The following is a 19416-nucleotide window of genomic DNA, read 5'->3' on the forward strand; positions in this document are numbered from 1 at the left end:
AACCTACATCTCTGACTGCTACCTCTACCTCTCCTTTCCTTTTTTCCCTCCTTCCCTGAGTGTCTCTCATGCTCCATCTTAAAATGAGCATTTCTAGATTGCCGTGGAGAACAAAGGAGAGCTGATAGGAGAAGCAGAGAAGGCAGGATGTCCAGTGGCCTGGTCAGGGATGGTAGCAGAGCTGTAAGAGATGCCAAGAGCCTGCGTATCACATTTGTGCAGCTTGCTCATGACACCAAGGAAGTTCCTGGACACACTCATTCCTTTGCTGTTTATTGGTTTCTGTCCATTGCTTTCATCACAGAGCTAATGTGCTTAGCATTAGTGCTTTAAGAAAGATTTTGGAGAGAATTTTTGTTCCAGAACTAACAAACTTATCCTTGAGCCAGCTCTTTGCTGTGAAGTGGTGCAAGTAATGCCTGCTTCTGGGGAACTGAGAACAATTGGTGAGCATACCATTCTGGCTGAGAATGCCTAGCTGACATGAGCTCCCAGCCAGGGCCAGTGACTGGGTATTTGAGTTGCTGGATTGGTCATATGACCACAGTCTTGGCCTGTGGGTACCTCTGTATTCTCCCAACACCCCGGATGTAAGATGACTGAATTAAAAGGGAGAGAAAAGCCTACAGCCTACCTAAATTACAGATGGTAGAGAATTTTGGGGCCCAGCATTGTGGTGCTAAGGGGGTAAGCCACTGCTTGCAAAGCCAGCATTGCATAACAGAGTCTCAGCTACCTCACTTCTGATCTAGCTTCCTATAATGTGCCTGGGAAGGCAGTGGATGATGGCCCGAGTGCTTGGTCCCTTGCGACTGCCATGGGAGACCAGGATGGAGTTCCTGGCTTTGGCCTGGCTTAACCCTGCTGTTGCTACCATTTGGGGGAGTGACCCAGCAGATAAAAGATCACTTTCTCTCCAGCTCTCCCTCTCTCTGTAATACACTCTGCCTTTCAAATAAATAAAAATTTATTTAAATTTTATTTAAAATTAAATTTTATTTAAAATAAAAAAAGATTTATTTATTTATTTGAGAGGCAGAGAGAGAGAGAGAATGTCCCAAAATGGCTGCAACAGCCAGAGCTGAGGTGATCTGAAGCCAGGAGCCAGGAACTTCTTCTGGGTCTCCCACGCTGGGGTGGAGGCCCAAGCACTTGGACCATCTTCTACTGCTTTCCCAGGCCATCAGTAGAGAGCTGGATCGGAAGGGGAGCAGTCAGGACTCAAACTGGTTGCCCATATAGGATGCCAGCACTGCGGGTGGTGGCTTTACCCACTACGCCACAGCACCGGCCCTACAAATAAATCTTTTTTAAAAAAGAAAAAACAATGTTTTTGGCATTCAATGTGGGTCTGATTTGGAGAATGTCCATTAAGCTTCTGAACATTCAGATCATGTTCTTAAAATGTGAACATTCTGCCGGCGCCTTGGCTTAACAGGCTAACCCTCCGCCTTGCGGCGCTGGCACACCGGGTTCTAGTCCCGGTTGGGGCACCGGACTCTATCCCGGTTGCCCCTCTTCCAGGCCAGCTCTCTGCTATGGCCCGGGAAGGCAGTGGAGGATGGCCCAAGTGTTTGGGCCCTGCACCCACAAGGGAGACCAGGAGAAGCACCTGGCTCCAGGCTTCGGATCAGCGAGATGCGCCGGCCGCAGCGGCCATTGGAGGGTGAACCAGCAGCAAAAAGGAAGACCTTCCTTTCTGTCTCTCTCTTTCACTATCCACTCTGCCTGTCCAAAAAAAAAAAAAGTGAACATTCTACTTGCTTTGCTTATGGGAGTGCAGTGTGGAGAGGTTCTGTGTGGCTTCAGACCCCGGGTGCCATCAACCAGCTCTGAGATCTCACTTGGTAAAATTGGCACAGTGGCCACATGGTGACAGGGTGATGGAAATCCACAGCCCTCTAGCCAAAAGGCTGCACCCGTGCCCTCAAATTTTTTTTGTTGCAGTTTTTTTCTAAGAACGTCCAAGTTTTTATTACTAATGAAATGGTCACCAAATGATAAAATGGTGAAACAGTGCAGTGTTTTTAAAAGGTGAACACAAGCACAACCCTTGAGTAATTTGTAGATCTTATCAGTCCTATATGAAATTTTTTCATGCTCTGTGTCCACATCTTCATTCCCCGATTAAATACCAAAGAGTGAAGGTTTTATCTGTGGAGAATATTTTCATGATACTTTATTTTTTTATATTTATTTGAAAGGTAGTTACAGAGAGGCAGAGAGAAAGAGATCTTCTAATAAGATCATTATGTTTTACTCTATAGCTCTCCAGAGTATTTCCAGCAAGTTGTTTGTGAATAAATTCCTTAACAAAATTACTTTATTCTTAAAATTTGTATGCAGCACATTGATTTTGTCTGAAGTGGGGAAGGGTGACTGCAGGTGTGCCCCTGAGGGACCCTGGGTGACAGTGTCCTTTCCCCCAGGTCTCAGCCACCTTTGCTGCTAGTCTGGTCAGCAGCCCGGCCATCGGAGCATACCTTTCTGCCAGTTACGGAGACAGCCTTGTTGTGTTGGTGGCCACGGTGGTGGCTCTTCTGGACATCTGCTTCATCTTGGTGGCTGTTCCAGAATCTCTTCCTGAGAAAATGAGACCAGTCTCCTGGGGAGCTCAGATTTCTTGGAAACAAGCAGACCCTTTTGCGGTAAATATGAAAATATTTACTTTCCTAAATGTTTTTCTAAGTCAAGCAAATAAGAGAATATATTCGCAGCCTCTGTGATCCAGCAGTTGTTGCTATGCATTGTCTCTACACTGAAAATTGATGGCATGTAAGGGACTGAGGTTATCTCTACACCAAGAAATATGTAGACCTCCGTAAATAAAGCATGTCATAAGGGAAGAGAGAAAAAATAAATGCCCAGTTAATTCCTGATGACAGCCTGGGAAGGAAGTTTCATCCTTTTTTTTTTTTTTTTTTCCCCAAACAAAATCAATGAAGGTTATCATTTGAAGTGGTCATTTTCATTCATTTTAGTTCAAAAAAGATAACTGCATGTGGTTTCACTGAAGTTGTTAATATATATCCACTTTGAGCTTACATTTTACAAATTGAAGAGATTGTTTTCTAGAAACTCCCTCTCTTTTTGTAAGTATTGAGGGGTGATGTGTCACACAACTAGAGAAAGTATTTACCTCACCTCCCCTCCTTCTTCATTTTACCTGGTTCAAAATTGTTCTTGAAAAAATGTACAGGGAAAAACAAATAGGAATTTGATGTTTGCTTTTTGTACCTAAAATTTATCTTTTAGGGGAGAAAAAAATGACCCCACAGCTGAAGCATACTTCTTTGTCTACAAAGTTTACTGGCAAATTGAATATCGGCATTTTGAAGAATAGAATGAAACTGTGTATAGTGAAAACCCTATACTGGATATGGCTATCAAGAAGTTCCATTATGAATCAAGAGAGAGAAGTGATTTTCTTAAAAGGTTCTGTAGAGAAGTTGTCTCAGGACCAGTTTATAGAAGGTTCAGGATCTGTTGAGAGATGTGAACCACTGTAACAGAGTTGAGCAAGTGTTTTTCAAAAGTGGTGATAGCGGGAACACATGCCTCTGGCATGAGGACTGTAGCTTGCTGAGAGATGGTGGTAGATTTAATGTTAAGTGTTAAGATTCACTTTTGTAATCCATTCGACTTCTGTTGTCCATCTTAATAGATCCAAGTCATTAAGTCAGTTCTCCAGAAAAATAACATTAATGTCTGTTGGCTTATTATGTGTTTCCTTTCTGCTTATCCCCAGTCACTGAAGAAGGTTGGAAAAGATTCTACTGTCTTACTAATCTGCATCACCGTGTTTCTCTCATACCTTCCTGAAGCTGGACAGTATTCAAGCTTTTTCTTATATCTCAGGCAGGTGAGTAGTGAGTACCGAGTAGCCTTTGAACACAAGGAAACTCAAAGACTGGGATTTGTCTAAGGACAGTTTGGAGACGAAAATGTATGACCTTGTGTCTAGTAACACGTATCAGTGCTGCCCATAATTAATAGACATCTTTAATGCAATGATGATTTAAAATATAGTGAGATATTCACCATGGAAAATGTTCCCTTGAGAATTAGCATAGAATTTATCACCATTTTTTAAAGGCTTTTTTTATAGAAGTAAAATGAAGAGAAAAATACAAAGAATTCCAGCTCCCTGCTGATTGCCTGGGAAAAGTAACAGAAGATGGCCCAAGTGTTTGGGGCCCCTGCCACCCTTGTGGGAGACCTGGATGAAACTCTTGGTTCCTGGCTTCAGTCTGGCCCAGCCCTGGCTTCTGCGGCTATCTACACCCTCCCCTCCCCCCGCTCTTTCTCTGAATCTGACTCTTTTGAATCTTTAAATTCAAAAAAGAAAAAAAGCAGGGCCGGCGCCGTGGCTTAACAGGCTAATCCTCCACCTTGTGGCACTGGCACACCGGGTTCTAGTCCCAGTTGGGGTGCTGGATTCTATCCCGGTTGCCCCTCTTCCAGGCCAGCTCTCTGCTATGGCCCGGGAAGGCAGTGGAGGATGGCCCAAGTGCTTGAGCCCTGCACCCCCATGGGAGACCAGGAGAAGCACCTGGCTCCTGGCTTCGAATCAGCGAGATGCACCGGCCACAGTGGCCATTGGAGGGTGAACCAGCAGCAAAAAGGAAGACCTTTCTCTCTGTCTCTCTCTCTCACTATCCACTCTGCCTGTCAAAAAAAAAAAAAAAAAAAAAAAGCAACAAATAATGACATGGGCTACAACTTAAGTGAGCCTTGAAAACACAAAGGAACACATTGTGTGATTCTATTTAAATAAAATACCCAGAATAGACAAATCCAGAGACAGGAAATAGATGAGGAATTACAGAAAGGAAAGCCAGGAAAAGGGGGGGACAGAACTCCTGAGGTGGGCCGTGTTTCTTTGAGGGGCGATGAATATCTTTTCTAAAATTGATAGTCCAACTCTGTGGATATACGAAGAACAATGAATTGTATATTTATAATGGGTAAATTGTGGTTAGTTTAAATTCTATCTCCATAAGGCTGTTTTAATATACTATATATATTTACAAATATATGCTGAGAAATAACCCCTTAACAAAGCTGCATTTTCAGATTCCATGTTTTCTAAATTACACTTGATTAGATAATTTTTTTAAAAGATTTTGAGAGGCAGAGAAAGAGTATTTTGAAGCACCCTTCACTATTTCTTGATGGAAAATAATGTATCAACATTCTTTAGCTGAGAGAGAGCTCCTATCTGCTGGTTTACTCCCCAAATGCCTGCTTGAGCTGAGACCAAAACCAGAAGCTAGGAACTAAATACAAGTCTTCTACATGGATGATAGGTACCTAATTACTTGAGCCATCATCATTGCCTCCAAGGTCTGCATCAGTAGGAAGCTGGAGTCAGGAATCAGAGCCAGGTATTGAATCCTGGTGTTCTGATATTGGACATGGCATCTTGACTAGTAAATTAAATGCCTGTCCCAGTAACTGAATTTTTTTTAATGTCAGCATCACTGGTTTCAGCCTTACTTCTTTTGTTAACTAGTTGTTTGGATGTAAGAAACCCATTTATAAAATGAGAAGAATATTTTAAGGTACTTTTCTGAGTTTCATAGAATTTCAATAGAGGGCAAACTAGTTAGGCATTTCAGAGCCACTGTTGAGGACCCACTTGTCTCCTGGCTGTGCCCAGAAAGGCTGTGGTAATTGCTGTCCAGAGGACCTAGCATCTCTTTGTGCCCCTCCTCTCTCTCCCTCTTTACTCATGTGATTTCAATATGTAGTCAGAATAGAACCACTGACTTCGCTGATGAACAAATTCTGTATTGGTAGCTTCAAAAGCCAGATCCCTTCTTGCATATTCTCTTAATTCTTGATAGCATATTCGTCAATTTATGGTTTGGGAATAGAGTGACAATATGAAACAATGGGTAGACAATAGAAAATATCTAAAAACATTTCACAGTTTAGTTTTGGCTTCAGAATCAGCCCTTAAGGCATTCAGATCTGGCTCAAGAGCCCATGAGAGTATTTTAGGCATGGAAAGCCAAGACACTCTGGCAAAAAAAAAAAAAAAAAACAAAAAAACAAAAACAGACCTAAATGAAAGATCTCTGCGAGTGAGATCCCAGTGGAAAGAATGGGGCCGTCAAAGAAGGAGGTACCTTTCTCTGAAGGGAGGAGAGAACTTCCACTTTGACTATGACCCTATCACAATAAGATCGAAGTCGGCGAACCCTAAAGGCTTCCATAGCCTTGGCAGCTCATGACTAGAGCCTAGAGAGATTACTGACGCCATAAACAAGAGTGTCAAATTGTTAAATCAACAACAGGAGTCACTGTGTACTTTCGTCTCATGTGGGATCTGTCCTTAATGTGTTGTCCAATGTGAAGTAATGCTATAACTAGTACTGAAACAGTATTTTTACACTTTGTGTTTCTGTGTGGGTGCAAACTGATGAAATCCTTACTTAGTATGTACTGAATCGATCTTCCGTATATAAAGATAATTGAAAATGAAAAAAAAAAAAAACTTGGTTTTAAATTGGAAATTGCATAGAAAATTAATTAATTTTTAAAAAATATATTGTAGGATCTCTGTCCTTAATGTGCTGTACATTGTGATTTAATGCTACAACTAGTACTCCAATAGTATTTTTACACTTTGTGTTTCTGTGTGGGTGCAAACTGATGAAATCCTTACTTAGTATATACTGAATTGATCTTCCGTATATAAAGATAATTGAAAATGAAAAAAAAAAAAACCTTGGTTTTGAATTGGAAATTGCATAGAAAATTAATCAATTTTTTAAAAATATCATGTAGGATCTCTGTCCTTAATGTGCTGTACATTGTGATTTAATGCTACAACTAGTACTCCAACAGTATTTTTCACTTTGTGTTACTATGTGGAGGCAAACTGTTGAAATCTTTACTTAATATATACTAAACTGATCTTCTGTATATAAAGATAACTGAAAATGAATCTTGATGTGAATGGAAGAGGAGAGGGAGCGGGAAAGGGGAGGGTTGCAGGTGGGAGGGAAGTGGGTGGGGGGGCATTGTAATCCATAAGCTGTACTTTGGAAATTTATATTCATTAAATAAAAGTTAAAAAAAAAAAGAAAATATCTAAAAACATTTCACAGTTTAGTTTTGGCTTCTCATAAGGATGTCTTCAATCAGTTTAGTCGTAAGTTACTGGTAAAGTAGGTTCAGCTTTCAGTACTGCCCTGGTTCACTGCCGGTTCTTTGTACTTCAACTATTTTATCCTTTCATTTTAATAGAACATGACATTTTTCATTACTTGGGTAGGATATGTGTTACTGAAGTATTTTCTTTGCATTTCCCTAGGTCATAGGTTTTGGATCTGTGAAAATTGCAGCTTTCATAGCTATGGTGGGAATTCTGTCGATTGTGGCTCAGGTGAGTAGTAGTTCACCCACACCGTGTTTTGTGTTGTTTATTTTTTAATTTTGATTATCAGAAGTTATTACAGGAAGACTCTTTGAACTGCCACCTCAGCCCCTGCCCAGGGCGTATTTGCACAACTGCTGTATAATAGCACCTCTGGGAAGCTGACTGGGACAGTGCACACAAAATCCTTCCTTCTTAATAGAGTATTTGTCATAACCTCTGCTGAATCAGTTCTTTTATTTGCTTTTACAACAACAACCAAATTTGTAAATAATGACAATCTTACCACAGACTCTGCAAAATTAGCTTAATCAGGAGAATGTTTCAGTATTACTTGAATGTTGAAAAGTTAAGCAGAGATAAAAAGCAAGTTAACTCTCCAAGCCCTGTGTCCTCAGGGTCAGGGACACGGGAGTCAGTGTATGAGAATATGTGCAGTGAGTGGAGAGCATCCGCAGTCCCGTCTGTAGTCAGCATTGAACCACACGCCAGGGAGGATGCCCTTTACAGTCAGGTACCATTGTTCTCAGGGCTGTGATCATAGCAGAATGTCTGCAGAGGCTGTTGCTGTGACACAGCCACTGGCCCAGGGGACACTTTTCTGTGACATTGCTGTCAAGAAATGAACACTGTTTCACCCAGACACTAGAATTGACAAGGCTCATGGGAATGCATCAAAGCAAAGGCCTTTCATTTTTTTGTTGTTGTTGTTGTTGAATTTTACTTGTATTAGTAAATATAAATTGTTACACTTTCATGTTGATCACAGTTTTGGTTTTTTATGTTTAGTAAGTCAGTTAGCCCAGAAGCAATTTTTACCCTCCTTTTCAGACTATCTTAATCAGCTGTATTTAGCATAGTATTTGTTAAAATCAAAACTGGGCCGGCGCTGTGGCTTAACAGGCTAATCCTCTGACTTGCGGCGCCAGCACACCGGGTTCTAGTCCCGGTCGGGGCACAGATCCTGTCCCGGTTGCCCCTCTTCCAGGCCAGCTCTCTGCTGTGGCCGGGGAGTGCAGTGGAGGATGGCCCAGGTTCTTGGGCCCTGCACCCCATGGGAGACCAGGAGAAGCACCTGGCTCCTGCCATTGGAACGGCGCGGTGTGCCGGCCGCAGCGCGCTGGCCGCGGCGGCCATTGGAGGGTGAACCAACGGCAAAGGAAGACCTTTCTCTCTGTCTCCCTCTGCTGTCCACTCTGCCTGTCAAAAATAAAAAAAATAAAAAAAAAAATAAAAAATAAAAGCTGGTATCAATCCCAAATTTGCAAAACTGATTTTCATATGTTGTGTAAATGTTCATCTATTTACTGCTCGCCAGTAGTTAAGTCCCTCTTAATCATAGTGACTGGTGACTGGCTATGATAACCTCTTCAGAGGTGCTGGCAGAGCCCCGGGTAGACAGGCTTCTCCGAGAGGAGGCCAGAGGTCCATCTGAAACTCCTGCCTGGTACAGACACATCAGTACTGTCCAGCCTCTGAGGCTGTAGGCAGGCCTTGTATCCTTGGAGGTCCATGATCACTGGTAACTGGGTTCACCTACAGAGCTTCCATTCAAACTCTTTGATATTCACGTGGCCTCTCAAGGTTGTCTCCTTTACTTTTCAGACAGTCTTTCTTAGCATCTTGATGAGATCACTGGGAAATAAGAACACTGTCCTCCTTGGCTTGGGCTTCCAAATGCTCCAGTTGGCCTGGTATGGGTTTGGATCTCAGGCCTGGTAAGCCTCACTTTTGGATTCTCATGAACTAACAGATATCTTAAAGGATTCAAGTGGGTCGAGTGTGATGAGAAGGATGCAAGAGTTACTTTACTGATTTAATGTGATCAGCATTTCAGAAATCATTTTAAGCCATAATTTGGGCAAGGATGGAGCTAGATAATTCAGGATTATTTATAAAGGCTGCCTTCATTGTATCATTGCTCAATTGAATGTGTGTCCTTCTTCCTTATCTCCCAATAAAGTTTTATGTCTACTTTTTAGAGACATCACAAGACAAGGAAAAATGATTATGGAAAGAATTGAGACACCTTGGGCAATAATAATATAACCTTTGTAAAACTAAAGCATCTGGATTCAATGCACACTAAGCTCTCTTTTAAAATAACTGAGGCAGTTATTACTACTAGCATACTCATATGGATTCCCATTGAAATAAACCCCATGGGTGAAAGGAAGCACAAGAATCCTAAGGTGCTTTCTGTTGTCTGCCAGGTTTCCCTGTGTGCCTGGTTGACGATACCAGAGTGCCTGCCTCCAGTATGTACCAGTTGGTACCACTTTACTGTAGGAGGGGAGGGCATAACTCAGAGAAGCTAGCAGTGCTTGAGAGGTCACTTTTAGTTGAAGAGCAAATAATATGCCTATTCTGAAATTTTGAATTTCATTGGAACCACTTGTTCTTGCTTTCCATGTGACTTTTTACCAGATTAGTTTGGTTGAGTCTTGTTCGTTTGATTTTCATTCTAGGAACGTAGATTCAGTAGCTGATTCAAACTCTAATGTTAAAAGGGCTTGCATTATGAAGGGTTTTTCTTTTTTCCTAAAGAATCCAACCCAGCAGGTCACAAGCCCAGCTGGGGCCTCACCTTACTCACACCTCAAACTAACGTAGAAGTAAGTCTCTGTCATTGAGAAAAGGATGGACGTTTGAGGGAAAAAGACTGTCCTGGGCCAGTAAACTATGCAGTCCAAGTTCAGCATGAGCATAGGAAATCACTGGGAAATATATTTGTAGCAACAAAAGAAGCCCCTTACAAACTTCACCAAGGTGGTATCTACAGATGGTGATAGGGGAACCAGAGAGGAGATTTTGAAAGAAGTAAAATAAAGAAATGAAGGTTTCCCAGACCTTCTGTCCTCTCCCCGCTTTTAAAGTGATCAGAATTAACAGTGTGAGGTGTAACCTTTTAGTTCAAAAAGAAATTCATTTTTACAAAGGGAAAAAATTAAATAGAAGCTAACAGAAGGAGTCAGGAAGCATTTGTACTTTTCCTACTGACTGTGTTCTGAACTATGAGTTCCTTAGGGCTTGACCACAGCCTCCTTTCGTTACAGGATGATGTGGGCGGCAGGGACTGTGGCCGCCATGTCCAGCATCACATTCCCAGCAATCAGTGCCCTCGTCTCCCGGAACGCAGAGCCAGATCAGCAAGGTGAAGTCGCCTGTTTACTTTGCCAAGTAGGAAAGCTCTGTTTCTCTCCCTGCTTGATCTTGCACTGTTTTAAAAGCCTGGCCTCAGCAGTGTAGATTACTAAGAATTGGGAACAAAGTAGCCACTTTGTCTTTTCAGTTTTGACTCCTTTTGTACATTTTTATCAAGATTAATCAAACTATAACCACATTTTAATATGTCTCTTAAATAATGATAGACCATTTGGTGGTGAGCTATTTGCATAATCACTTGGATCACTAAAACTTTTCTAATTTAGGAACTGGTTCTTTGGAAGATAAAGAAAAATAGTCTGTTGTTGTTAATGATTGAATGCAGAGTGAGAGATGAAATGACTACTAGGTGGAGAGTAGCCTTCCAGCATCCTCTGTGCCTCCGCTCCCCTTGTAAGCAGGGCCCCACCACCACAATCAGTCCTTTTTCTTATCCAGTTCCTAACGGCCTACCTTCCTGTGGTGTTAAATGGTGTCACTCTTGGCTGAGGTCACTCCAGTAGCTGTGTGCATCCTCGTGGAGGTGTTGTGTCCAAAGTGAAGATGTGAACTGCCTGTTCCTATTACTGGGGGCGTGAATTTTCTTTGGCTGTTCCTAGGCATGTATATAGCAATACAAATGCACATACAATTATATTAGGCTGAATACTATTGGGCCTTTTTTTAAAGGATTTATTTATTTATTTATTTGAAAGGCAGAGTTGCAGAGGCTGAGACGGAGAGAGGTTTTCGTCCATTGGTTCACGCCTCAAAGGACTGCACAGCCGGAGCTGGGCTGATCAGGAGCCAGGAGCCTCTTCCGGGTCTCCCACGTGGGTACAGGGGCCCAAGGACTTGGCCATCTTACACTGCTTTCTCAAGTCATAGTAGAGAGCTGGATTGGAAGTGGAGCAGCCAGGACTTGAACCAGTGCCCATGAGGGATGCTGGCACTGCAGGTGGCCGCTTTACTCCCTACAGCCACAGTGCTGGCCCCTCGACCATTTTTGACTCACAGAAATAAACAGTTTCAAGTTGTTCAAACTAATTTTTTACCTGCCGTATTAGAAAGCAAAGGCTTCCAGAATTGGTACCTTTGGGAATTTTTTCCAGTACAGATCTCCAGGAATGGAGAAGGGGCAGCTGGAGGATAAAGTCTGCCTGGGGCTGCCAGAGGCCAAGGACAGATTTCTAGTGTAAAAGCACCAGTAAGTAAGCAGAACAGAGAAATCCCAATCTGCAGAAAAATAGAGAAATTGCCTGAAATGGGAAATACTAAAATTTTATAATTTCCCCCCATTATAGGCAGATCTAGCTGATGTGGATAATTCAACAGGATTTCAGGGGGCCAGTGCTGTGGTGCAGCAGGTTAAAGCCCCATCTTGCAGTGCCAGCATCCCTTACAGGTGCTGGTTTGAGTCCCAGCTGCTTCACTTCTGATCCAACTCCCTGCTAGTATGCCTGGGAAAGCGGTAGCAGATGGTCCAAGTCCTTGGGGCCCCACACCCATGCAGGAGACCCAGAGGAAGCTCCTGTCTTCAGATTGGCTCAGCTCCAGCCATTGCAGCCATTTGGAGAGTGAACCAGCAGATAGAAGACTTCTCTCTCTGTAACTTTGTCTTTCAAATAAACAAATCTTAAAAAAAAAAAAAGAAGGAAGGATTTCAGAAACATCACTGTTATTTCATCTCCTTAGATTTTAGGGCAGGGGTAAGGATACATTTAATGGTCATATGTAAACCCAAGAAAACATTTGAGTAGGGAGCGAAAATACAATGAGCAAAGTCCTCCTTCCTTTGCCACTTCTCTCCATGTGCCTTCTGCTCAGTCCGGTTGAGTCAGTGCATCATAATTTGTTGTAAAAAAGTACAGTTAAGCTCCCAATGCTGAGATGCTTTTCTGAGAAGACTGACTCCCTTCTCTTTGTTCTGAATTAGGAGTTGCCCAGGGCATCATAACTGGAATAAGAGGCCTATGCAATGGCCTGGGGCCAGCACTTTATGGCTTCATATTCTACATGTTCCACGTTGAACTGACTGAGTTGGGCCCAGAATTGAATTCTGACAGTGCTGCCCTGCAGGTAATATGGTGATGTCTATAGCAAAATCTGTGACCTTCAATTTGGAAAGGATTCCTCCTTGTATGTTACATTTGACAGTAGTGAGTGCTAAGTTCATAGACTCTTGAGAGCAGGGAGGGATCATTTAAGAGATATAACATCTTATGCAAAGATTTGTCTTAACTTTGCACAGAATTTTTTTTATCTACATAGTCACTGTGATCACCATGCCATTGTCTAAGCTCATACTAAATAAAAACACATAAGAAACAACCTAAAAATCTAGCTTAAAATTCTGCTGCCATGGTGTTTCTACTATTTATTTAAATTTCCTCCTTCCTTCCTCTAAGAGATATTTAATATAGGTTTCTGTACAGAACTGGAATTAATGTTCAGGTACAGAAGTTCATGATCTGAGTCACATGACGGCTTTACAGATAGATGGCTGTCATTTATGAGCTCAAGGATTGGTTAAGCTATTTAGAAATGGTACAAAAAGCAGTAATTATTTGCCCTCTGTCAAATTCCAGACACCAAGCTCTCAGAGTTTGCCTTCACATTAACATTTGTTTACATAAAAAATGATTCACTTTTTGATGGTATGACGGGGGGGGGGGGGGGAGGTCATCCAAGTGTTCGGGTGATCCAAGATTCATTTTGGATTTAAAGACTAACCAAATTGTCTCCACTTGTTTCCCTCACTCATCAGGGAGCTGTCATCCCAGGCCCGCCATTTTTATTTGGAGCATGTATAGTTCTTATGTCTTTTCTGGTTGCCTTATTCATCCCTGAATACAGTAAAGTCAGTGGAACTCAAAAACACAGCAGCAGTGGCACTGGCAGCCTGACCAGCACCCCCGAACGGGGCAGCGGGGAAGACATTGAGCCTCTGTTGCAAGACAGCAGCATCTGGGAGCTTTCCTCTTTTGAGGAGCCTGGGAATCAGTGCACTGAATTATGAACTCTGCAGGAAGGGGATTCTGCTGACCCACGACCCTGAGAGCCATGGAGGGAGCTGCACATGGAGGCTTCGTGGTGCTGGAGGGCAGATGCTAAGCGGCATCCTTCAGGGACAAGTAGGAGGAGCAACTCCCTCCATCCCTTTCTTCCTCTTCCTCTTCAGTCTTTCTCTCTCTTATGTTGTACATTATTAGAACAAGGTAAGGTTTCAGATACTTTCCTGCAAATGATGTGCAACTCTCAAAGTTACCTAGAATCCAAACTTCAGAATAGAAACCTCAAATAGAAAAGGTCGTATCTCTGATGAAAGGATAGCTTTTCTCTAGGAACTGTGGAATAGGAGCAGCTATGGTCTTTCCGGGCCCTTTGTAGCAGACGGCACAGGATTGTGGTGGACTGCCTTTTCTGGCAAGATGTCAGGTGAAGAACTTTGTTTTCTTCCTTCCTGCTTCTTTGAGGTATTCCCACTTAGCCCATAGGTATGGAGAGTGGCCACTCTCAAGAGTCACTCAGTATCAGGGACCTGTTGCCTTTATCCAAAGGTCAAACAAAAACTTTCTTTTTTTTTTCTCCTTGTATTTTCTCTACTTCCTATGCTTGGCTAAAATGAACATTAGTAATGTTGATTAGTGATTGCCTTTACCAGATGAAGGGAGTTCTTCTCTTCTGTTTAAATCATGTAGAACTCAGATTCCTGGACCTGAGTTCAGCGTCCTGGTCAGATCTGAGTGTTTTTACAGAAGAAAAACACATCATGCATCCTGGTAGCAACAAATTGTGGAGGGTGCTTCTAAGAAAGACTTGAACAATGTGAACATTCCTAAGAAGACTAGAGGTAGTAACTGGATCCCAGTGGAGTTTATATCCAAGTTCAGACTCCTAATACATTATTACTGTTTCCCCATGTCCTGCTCCTCAGACATTTCTCACCCTTCACACTCCTGCCTTAACTGCTTGGTAGTGTGCATTTCTTTCCAGTTAATCTTTTATCTCAATCTGTTACGAGTTTTGAATCTTATAGGAAAACGCACATCAAATTCCTTTCTAAAATATGAGGGTTTAGTGAAACTCAGTTTCACAATAAGTGTCTTGCTAATTTTTCAAGATGTTTTATGGACAAAGAACACTTTACAGATTTATATGTATTTTGCTGCAAAAGTAAATGGACCATTAACTAGGGCCTACCTTTAACAGAGCACTCCTTTGAAAGTTTTATAGATATGAAATATATGTAGATATTTGTAAGGGATTTTAATTTTTTTGATGGGGTGCTGTGTATATCTTGTATTTATAAATGTAATGAAGGTATTGACAAAATATATATACAACTTTTATAAAGGATTGTGTACTGACTGAATACATTTAAAAATATATATTTTGAAATCTGTTCTGCCATGAACAGAGATAACATATCTTTTTACTATGCTGTTGGGTTTTTAGGTTAAGCTTCCTAATGCATAATAAATTTGCCATGGATACTTTTATGTCTCTGGTTTTTTTTTAAACAATATTTTTCAAATAAGCAGTATTTTTTGGTTTCTCTGTTGGGTGGCTTTCAGCTAAATAGAGTTGCTAATCCTTCAGCTAATGTAAAAGATATGTTTTATTTGTAAAAAAATGTTTTAAAACACAACTATTTTGATCTTTAAAAACCAAGAACAGAAACAGATAATGTGCTCCCATGTTCATAGCACCATTATTCACAAGACTCAAAAGCAGAAAAAAACCTAAGTGACCAAGGATTGACATTGATTATGTACATAACTCATGCAATGGAATATTATCCAGTCTTCAAAATAGGAAGGAATTTGACACATCCCCAACATGCATGAACTTTGAAGATACTATTTAAGTGATAGGACAGTCACAAAAGGACAAGTGATGAGATTCCCAAAGTTATTATGTTGTTGTTGTTATAGTAATAATGTTGTTATTAGAGAAATGCAAGGACAATTAGAAGTGCAGCAGCTTAACCTACTGTACCACAGTTCTGGCCCCATGAATGTGAAAGATTTTTACAACTGAAATTTGTAAAACACTTGTGAAATAAATTGAATAATACAGCTGGCACTGCGGCTCAATAGGCTAATCCTCCGCCTGCAGCGCCGGCACACCGGGTTCTAGTCCCAGTCGGGGCACCGGATTCTGTCCCGGTTCCCCTCTTCCAGGCCAGCTCTCTGCTGTGGCCCAGGAGTGCAGTGGAGGATGGCCCAGGTTCTTGGGCCCTGCACCCCATGGGAGACCAGGAGAAGCACCTGGTTCCTGGCTTCGAATCAGCGCGGTGCACCGGCTGCAGCAGCCATAGTAGGGTGAACCAACGGTAAAGGAAGACCTTTCTCTCTGTCTCTGTCTCTCTCTCTCACTGTCCATTCTGCCTGGCAAAAAAATAAAAATAAAACAATAAAGTAAATTGAATAAGACATTAAAAATGTAGACTTCCCATGATCATGAATCCAGGAAACAATGAAATGTCCATATTACCCAGAATGATTTACAGTTAATGTAATCCCCATCAAAATACCAATGATATTCTTTGCCAAACCAGAAACACAAAAGATCCAAAGTAGCCAAAGCACTCTTTAACAAACCTGGAGACATCTCAGTACCAGATATCCAGGCATACCAGAGTTACCACAATCCAAACAGCATGAGAGTGCCATTTAAAATGGACACAAAATGTATGAAAGAAAACAGAAACCCAGAAATAAGTCCTCATATCCACAGCTAGTTTATCTTTGGCAAAGACGCTAAGAACATATTCTGGAGAAGAGATGGTCTCTCAGTAAATGGCTCTGGGAAAACTGGACATCCATATGCAAGAAATTAAAACAAACCTCCACCTCTCAGACTATACCAAAATCAACTCAAACTGGTTTGAAGTGGGTGGGCATTTGGTACAGCCAGTAAGACACTTTTTGGGACACCCATATCCTGTATTGGAGTGCCTGGGCTTGAGTCCTAGCTCTGCTTCCAATGACAGCTTCCTGATTATGCACATCGTGATGTGCGTTGAGCAGGTGATGGCTCAGGTACTTGGGTACTCACATGGGAGACTGAACTGAGTTATAGGCTCCTTGCATTGGCCTGGCCCACCCTTGGGTGTTGCTAGGCCTTTGGGGAGAGAACCAGCAGATGGAAGGTCTCTCTATGTCTGGTGTTCTCAAAAGAAAGAATATAGGTTACATATACATACATATGTGTGTGTGTGTGTGTGTGAGATCTCTCTCTCCCCTCCCCCTTCTCTCCCTCCGATATATTTTTTAAAAATTTAAATGGATTAAATATCTAAATTTAAGACCTGAACTATTAAAAGAAAACTGTTAAAACATAAGGGAAGTACTGACATTGACACAGATGGTTTTTTTGGAGAAAGCCCCAAAAGCATAGGCAACAAAGGAAAAAAATAGACAAATAGAATTACATAAGGCTAAGAAAATTATTCACAGCAAAGGAAACAACAGACTGGGAGAATATAATTGCAAACTATTTACTGGATAAAGAATTAATATCCAGAATAGATAAGAAACTCCAAAAACCCAACAAAAATTAACAAATGCAGTTTCTAAATTGGCAAAGTATCTGATTAAACATTCCTCAGAAGAAATACAAATGGCCAACAAATATATGGGAAAATGCTCAATAACACTAGCTATCAGGGAAATATCAAAACTACAATGAGGTATTGTATCACTGCAGTTAGAATTACTATTATCAAAAAGACCAAATGCTGGTAAGAATGTGAGAAAAAAGAGCCATATACATTGCTGGTGGGAATGTAAATTAGTACAGTCACTATGGAGAACAGTATGGCAGCCCCTAAAAAAAAAATCTATCATGTGACCTAGCTGTCCCACTTCTGGGTATACATCCAAAAGAAATGAAATCAGCAGATTAAAAATATATCTGTATCCCCTATGGAATCAATATACGTGTCCATCAACAAATTTTTTTTTTAAGATTTTATTTGAGAGGCAGAGTTACAGACAGTGAGGGAGAGACAGGAAGGTCTGCCTTCTGCTGGTTCACTCCCTAAATGGCCACAATGGCCAGAACTGTGCCGATCCGAAGCCAGGAGTCAGGTGCCTCCTGGTCTCCCATGCGGGTGCAGTGCCCAAGGACTTGGGCCAACTTCTGCTTTCCCAGGCCATAACAGAGAGCTGGATTGGAAGAGGAGCAGCCAGGATCAGAACTGGCACACATATGGGATGCCGGCGCCACAGGTGGAGGATTAACCTACTGAATGAACTATGGCGCTGGCCCCTAACAGATGATTTTTTTTTTTTAAGACTTATTTATATATTTATTTGAAAGAGTTACACAGAGAGAGGAGAGGCAGAGAGAGAGGTCTTCCATCTGCTGGTTCACTCCCCAGATGGCCGTGACAGCCAGAAATGTGCTGATCCGAAGCGAGGAGCCAGGGGCTTCTTCCGGGTCTCCCACGTGGGTGCAGGGGCCCAAGGACTTGGGCCATCTTCTGCTTTCCCAGGCTGTAGCAGAGAGCTGGATGGGAAGTGGAGCAGCTGGGTCTCGAACTGACACCCATATGGGATACTGCTGCTTCAGGCCAGGGCATTAACCTGCTGCGCCACAGCACTGGCTCCTAACAGATGATTTTTGAAAAAAGTGCTATCAACCAATAATGAAATAATCTTATGCAATAAAAATGAAAACCTGATATAAACTTATATTAGCAACAAAAACAGATGGAATTGGAGTTCGTTATGTACATGAAATAAGCCAGATACAGAAAGACAATTACTGCAATTTCTCATTTGGAAATGTAAAAATAGTAACTGTATACATTCAACCCAAACTTAAAATAGTGATTAGCAGCATCTGGGAAGAGGGATGCAGAATGGGGAGAAGCTGGATAATGGGTACTAAAACACAGATGAGTGTCACAGGTCCTGGTGTTGTACAGCACAATGGGGGTGACTATGGATCATGATAATGTGCAACACCCTGTATAAAGAGCTAGAAGAGGGGCTGGTGCTGTGGCGTAGCAGGTAAAGCCGCCTCCTGCAGTGCCAGCATCCTACATGGATACCAGTTCAAGTCCTGGCTGCTCCACTTCCAATCCTGCTCTCTGCTATGGCCTGGGAAAGCAGTAGAAGATGGCCCAAGTCCTTGGGCCCCTGCACTTGCATGAGAGACCCAGAAGAAGCTCCTGGTTCCTGGCTTCACATCAGCACAGCTCTGGCCTTTGCAGCAATCTGGGGAGTGAACCAGTGGATAAAAGACCCATCTGTTTCTCTGCCTCTCCTTCTCTCTGTGTGTAACTCTGACTTTCAAGTAAATAAATAAATCTTTAAAAAAAAAAAAAAAAAAAAAACGAAGAGAGTGGCATAGCGGGTAAAGCCACTGCCAGCAATGCCGGCACCCCCTACGGGCGCCATGGCGTTCAAGTCTCAGCTGCTCCATTTCTGATCCAGCTCTCTGCTATGGCCTGGGAAAGCAGTAGAGGATGGCCTAAGACCTTGGGCCCCTGTACCCGTGTGGGAAGACTCAGGAGAAGCTTCTGGTTCCTGGCTTAAGATTGGCCAACTCCGTCCATTACCTCCAGTTGGGAAGTGAACCAGTGGATGGAAGACTCTCTCTCTCTCTCTGCCTCTCCTCTCTCTGCATAACTGACTTTCAAATAAATAAATCTTTAGAAGAAAAAAGGAGAATGAAAAGGTTGGATGCTTGGTATGGTTGGTTTAATCTATATGGTGTGTGTTTAGAAATTGCATTGAACCCCTTAAAAATATACAAATATTACATGTCAGTCTAAAAATTTTAAATATACTTAAACAAATGGAAAAATTGAAAATACATCATGGATTAATTAGTAGTATTTTATCAAAATTAAATTTTCTGTTTCAAAG

At 41.9% G+C, this 19416-nt stretch overlaps 1 protein-coding gene across 1 annotated transcript in view; it reads left to right on the forward strand.

The window, feature by feature from the left end:
- Nucleotides 1–15027, forward strand: part of MFSD14B (major facilitator superfamily domain containing 14B) — a 65154-nt gene extending 50127 nt beyond the window's left edge. Inside the window, exons 6-12 of the mRNA XM_062208482.1 lie at nucleotides 2430–2648; nucleotides 3749–3862; nucleotides 7325–7396; nucleotides 8993–9105; nucleotides 10444–10541; nucleotides 12468–12610; nucleotides 13299–15027. Coding sequence (XP_062064466.1) covers nucleotides 2430–2648; nucleotides 3749–3862; nucleotides 7325–7396; nucleotides 8993–9105; nucleotides 10444–10541; nucleotides 12468–12610; nucleotides 13299–13550 — 1011 coding nt within the window. The 3' untranslated portion in view covers nucleotides 13551–15027. The remainder of the gene's footprint in view (nucleotides 1–2429; nucleotides 2649–3748; nucleotides 3863–7324; nucleotides 7397–8992; nucleotides 9106–10443; nucleotides 10542–12467; nucleotides 12611–13298) is intronic.
- Nucleotides 15028–19416: the final 4389 nt, after the last annotated feature.

This window comes from Lepus europaeus, chromosome 12 (assembly GCF_033115175.1).
Source record: "Lepus europaeus isolate LE1 chromosome 12, mLepTim1.pri, whole genome shotgun sequence".
In the NCBI taxonomy this organism is placed as follows: domain Eukaryota; kingdom Metazoa; phylum Chordata; class Mammalia; order Lagomorpha; family Leporidae; genus Lepus; species Lepus europaeus.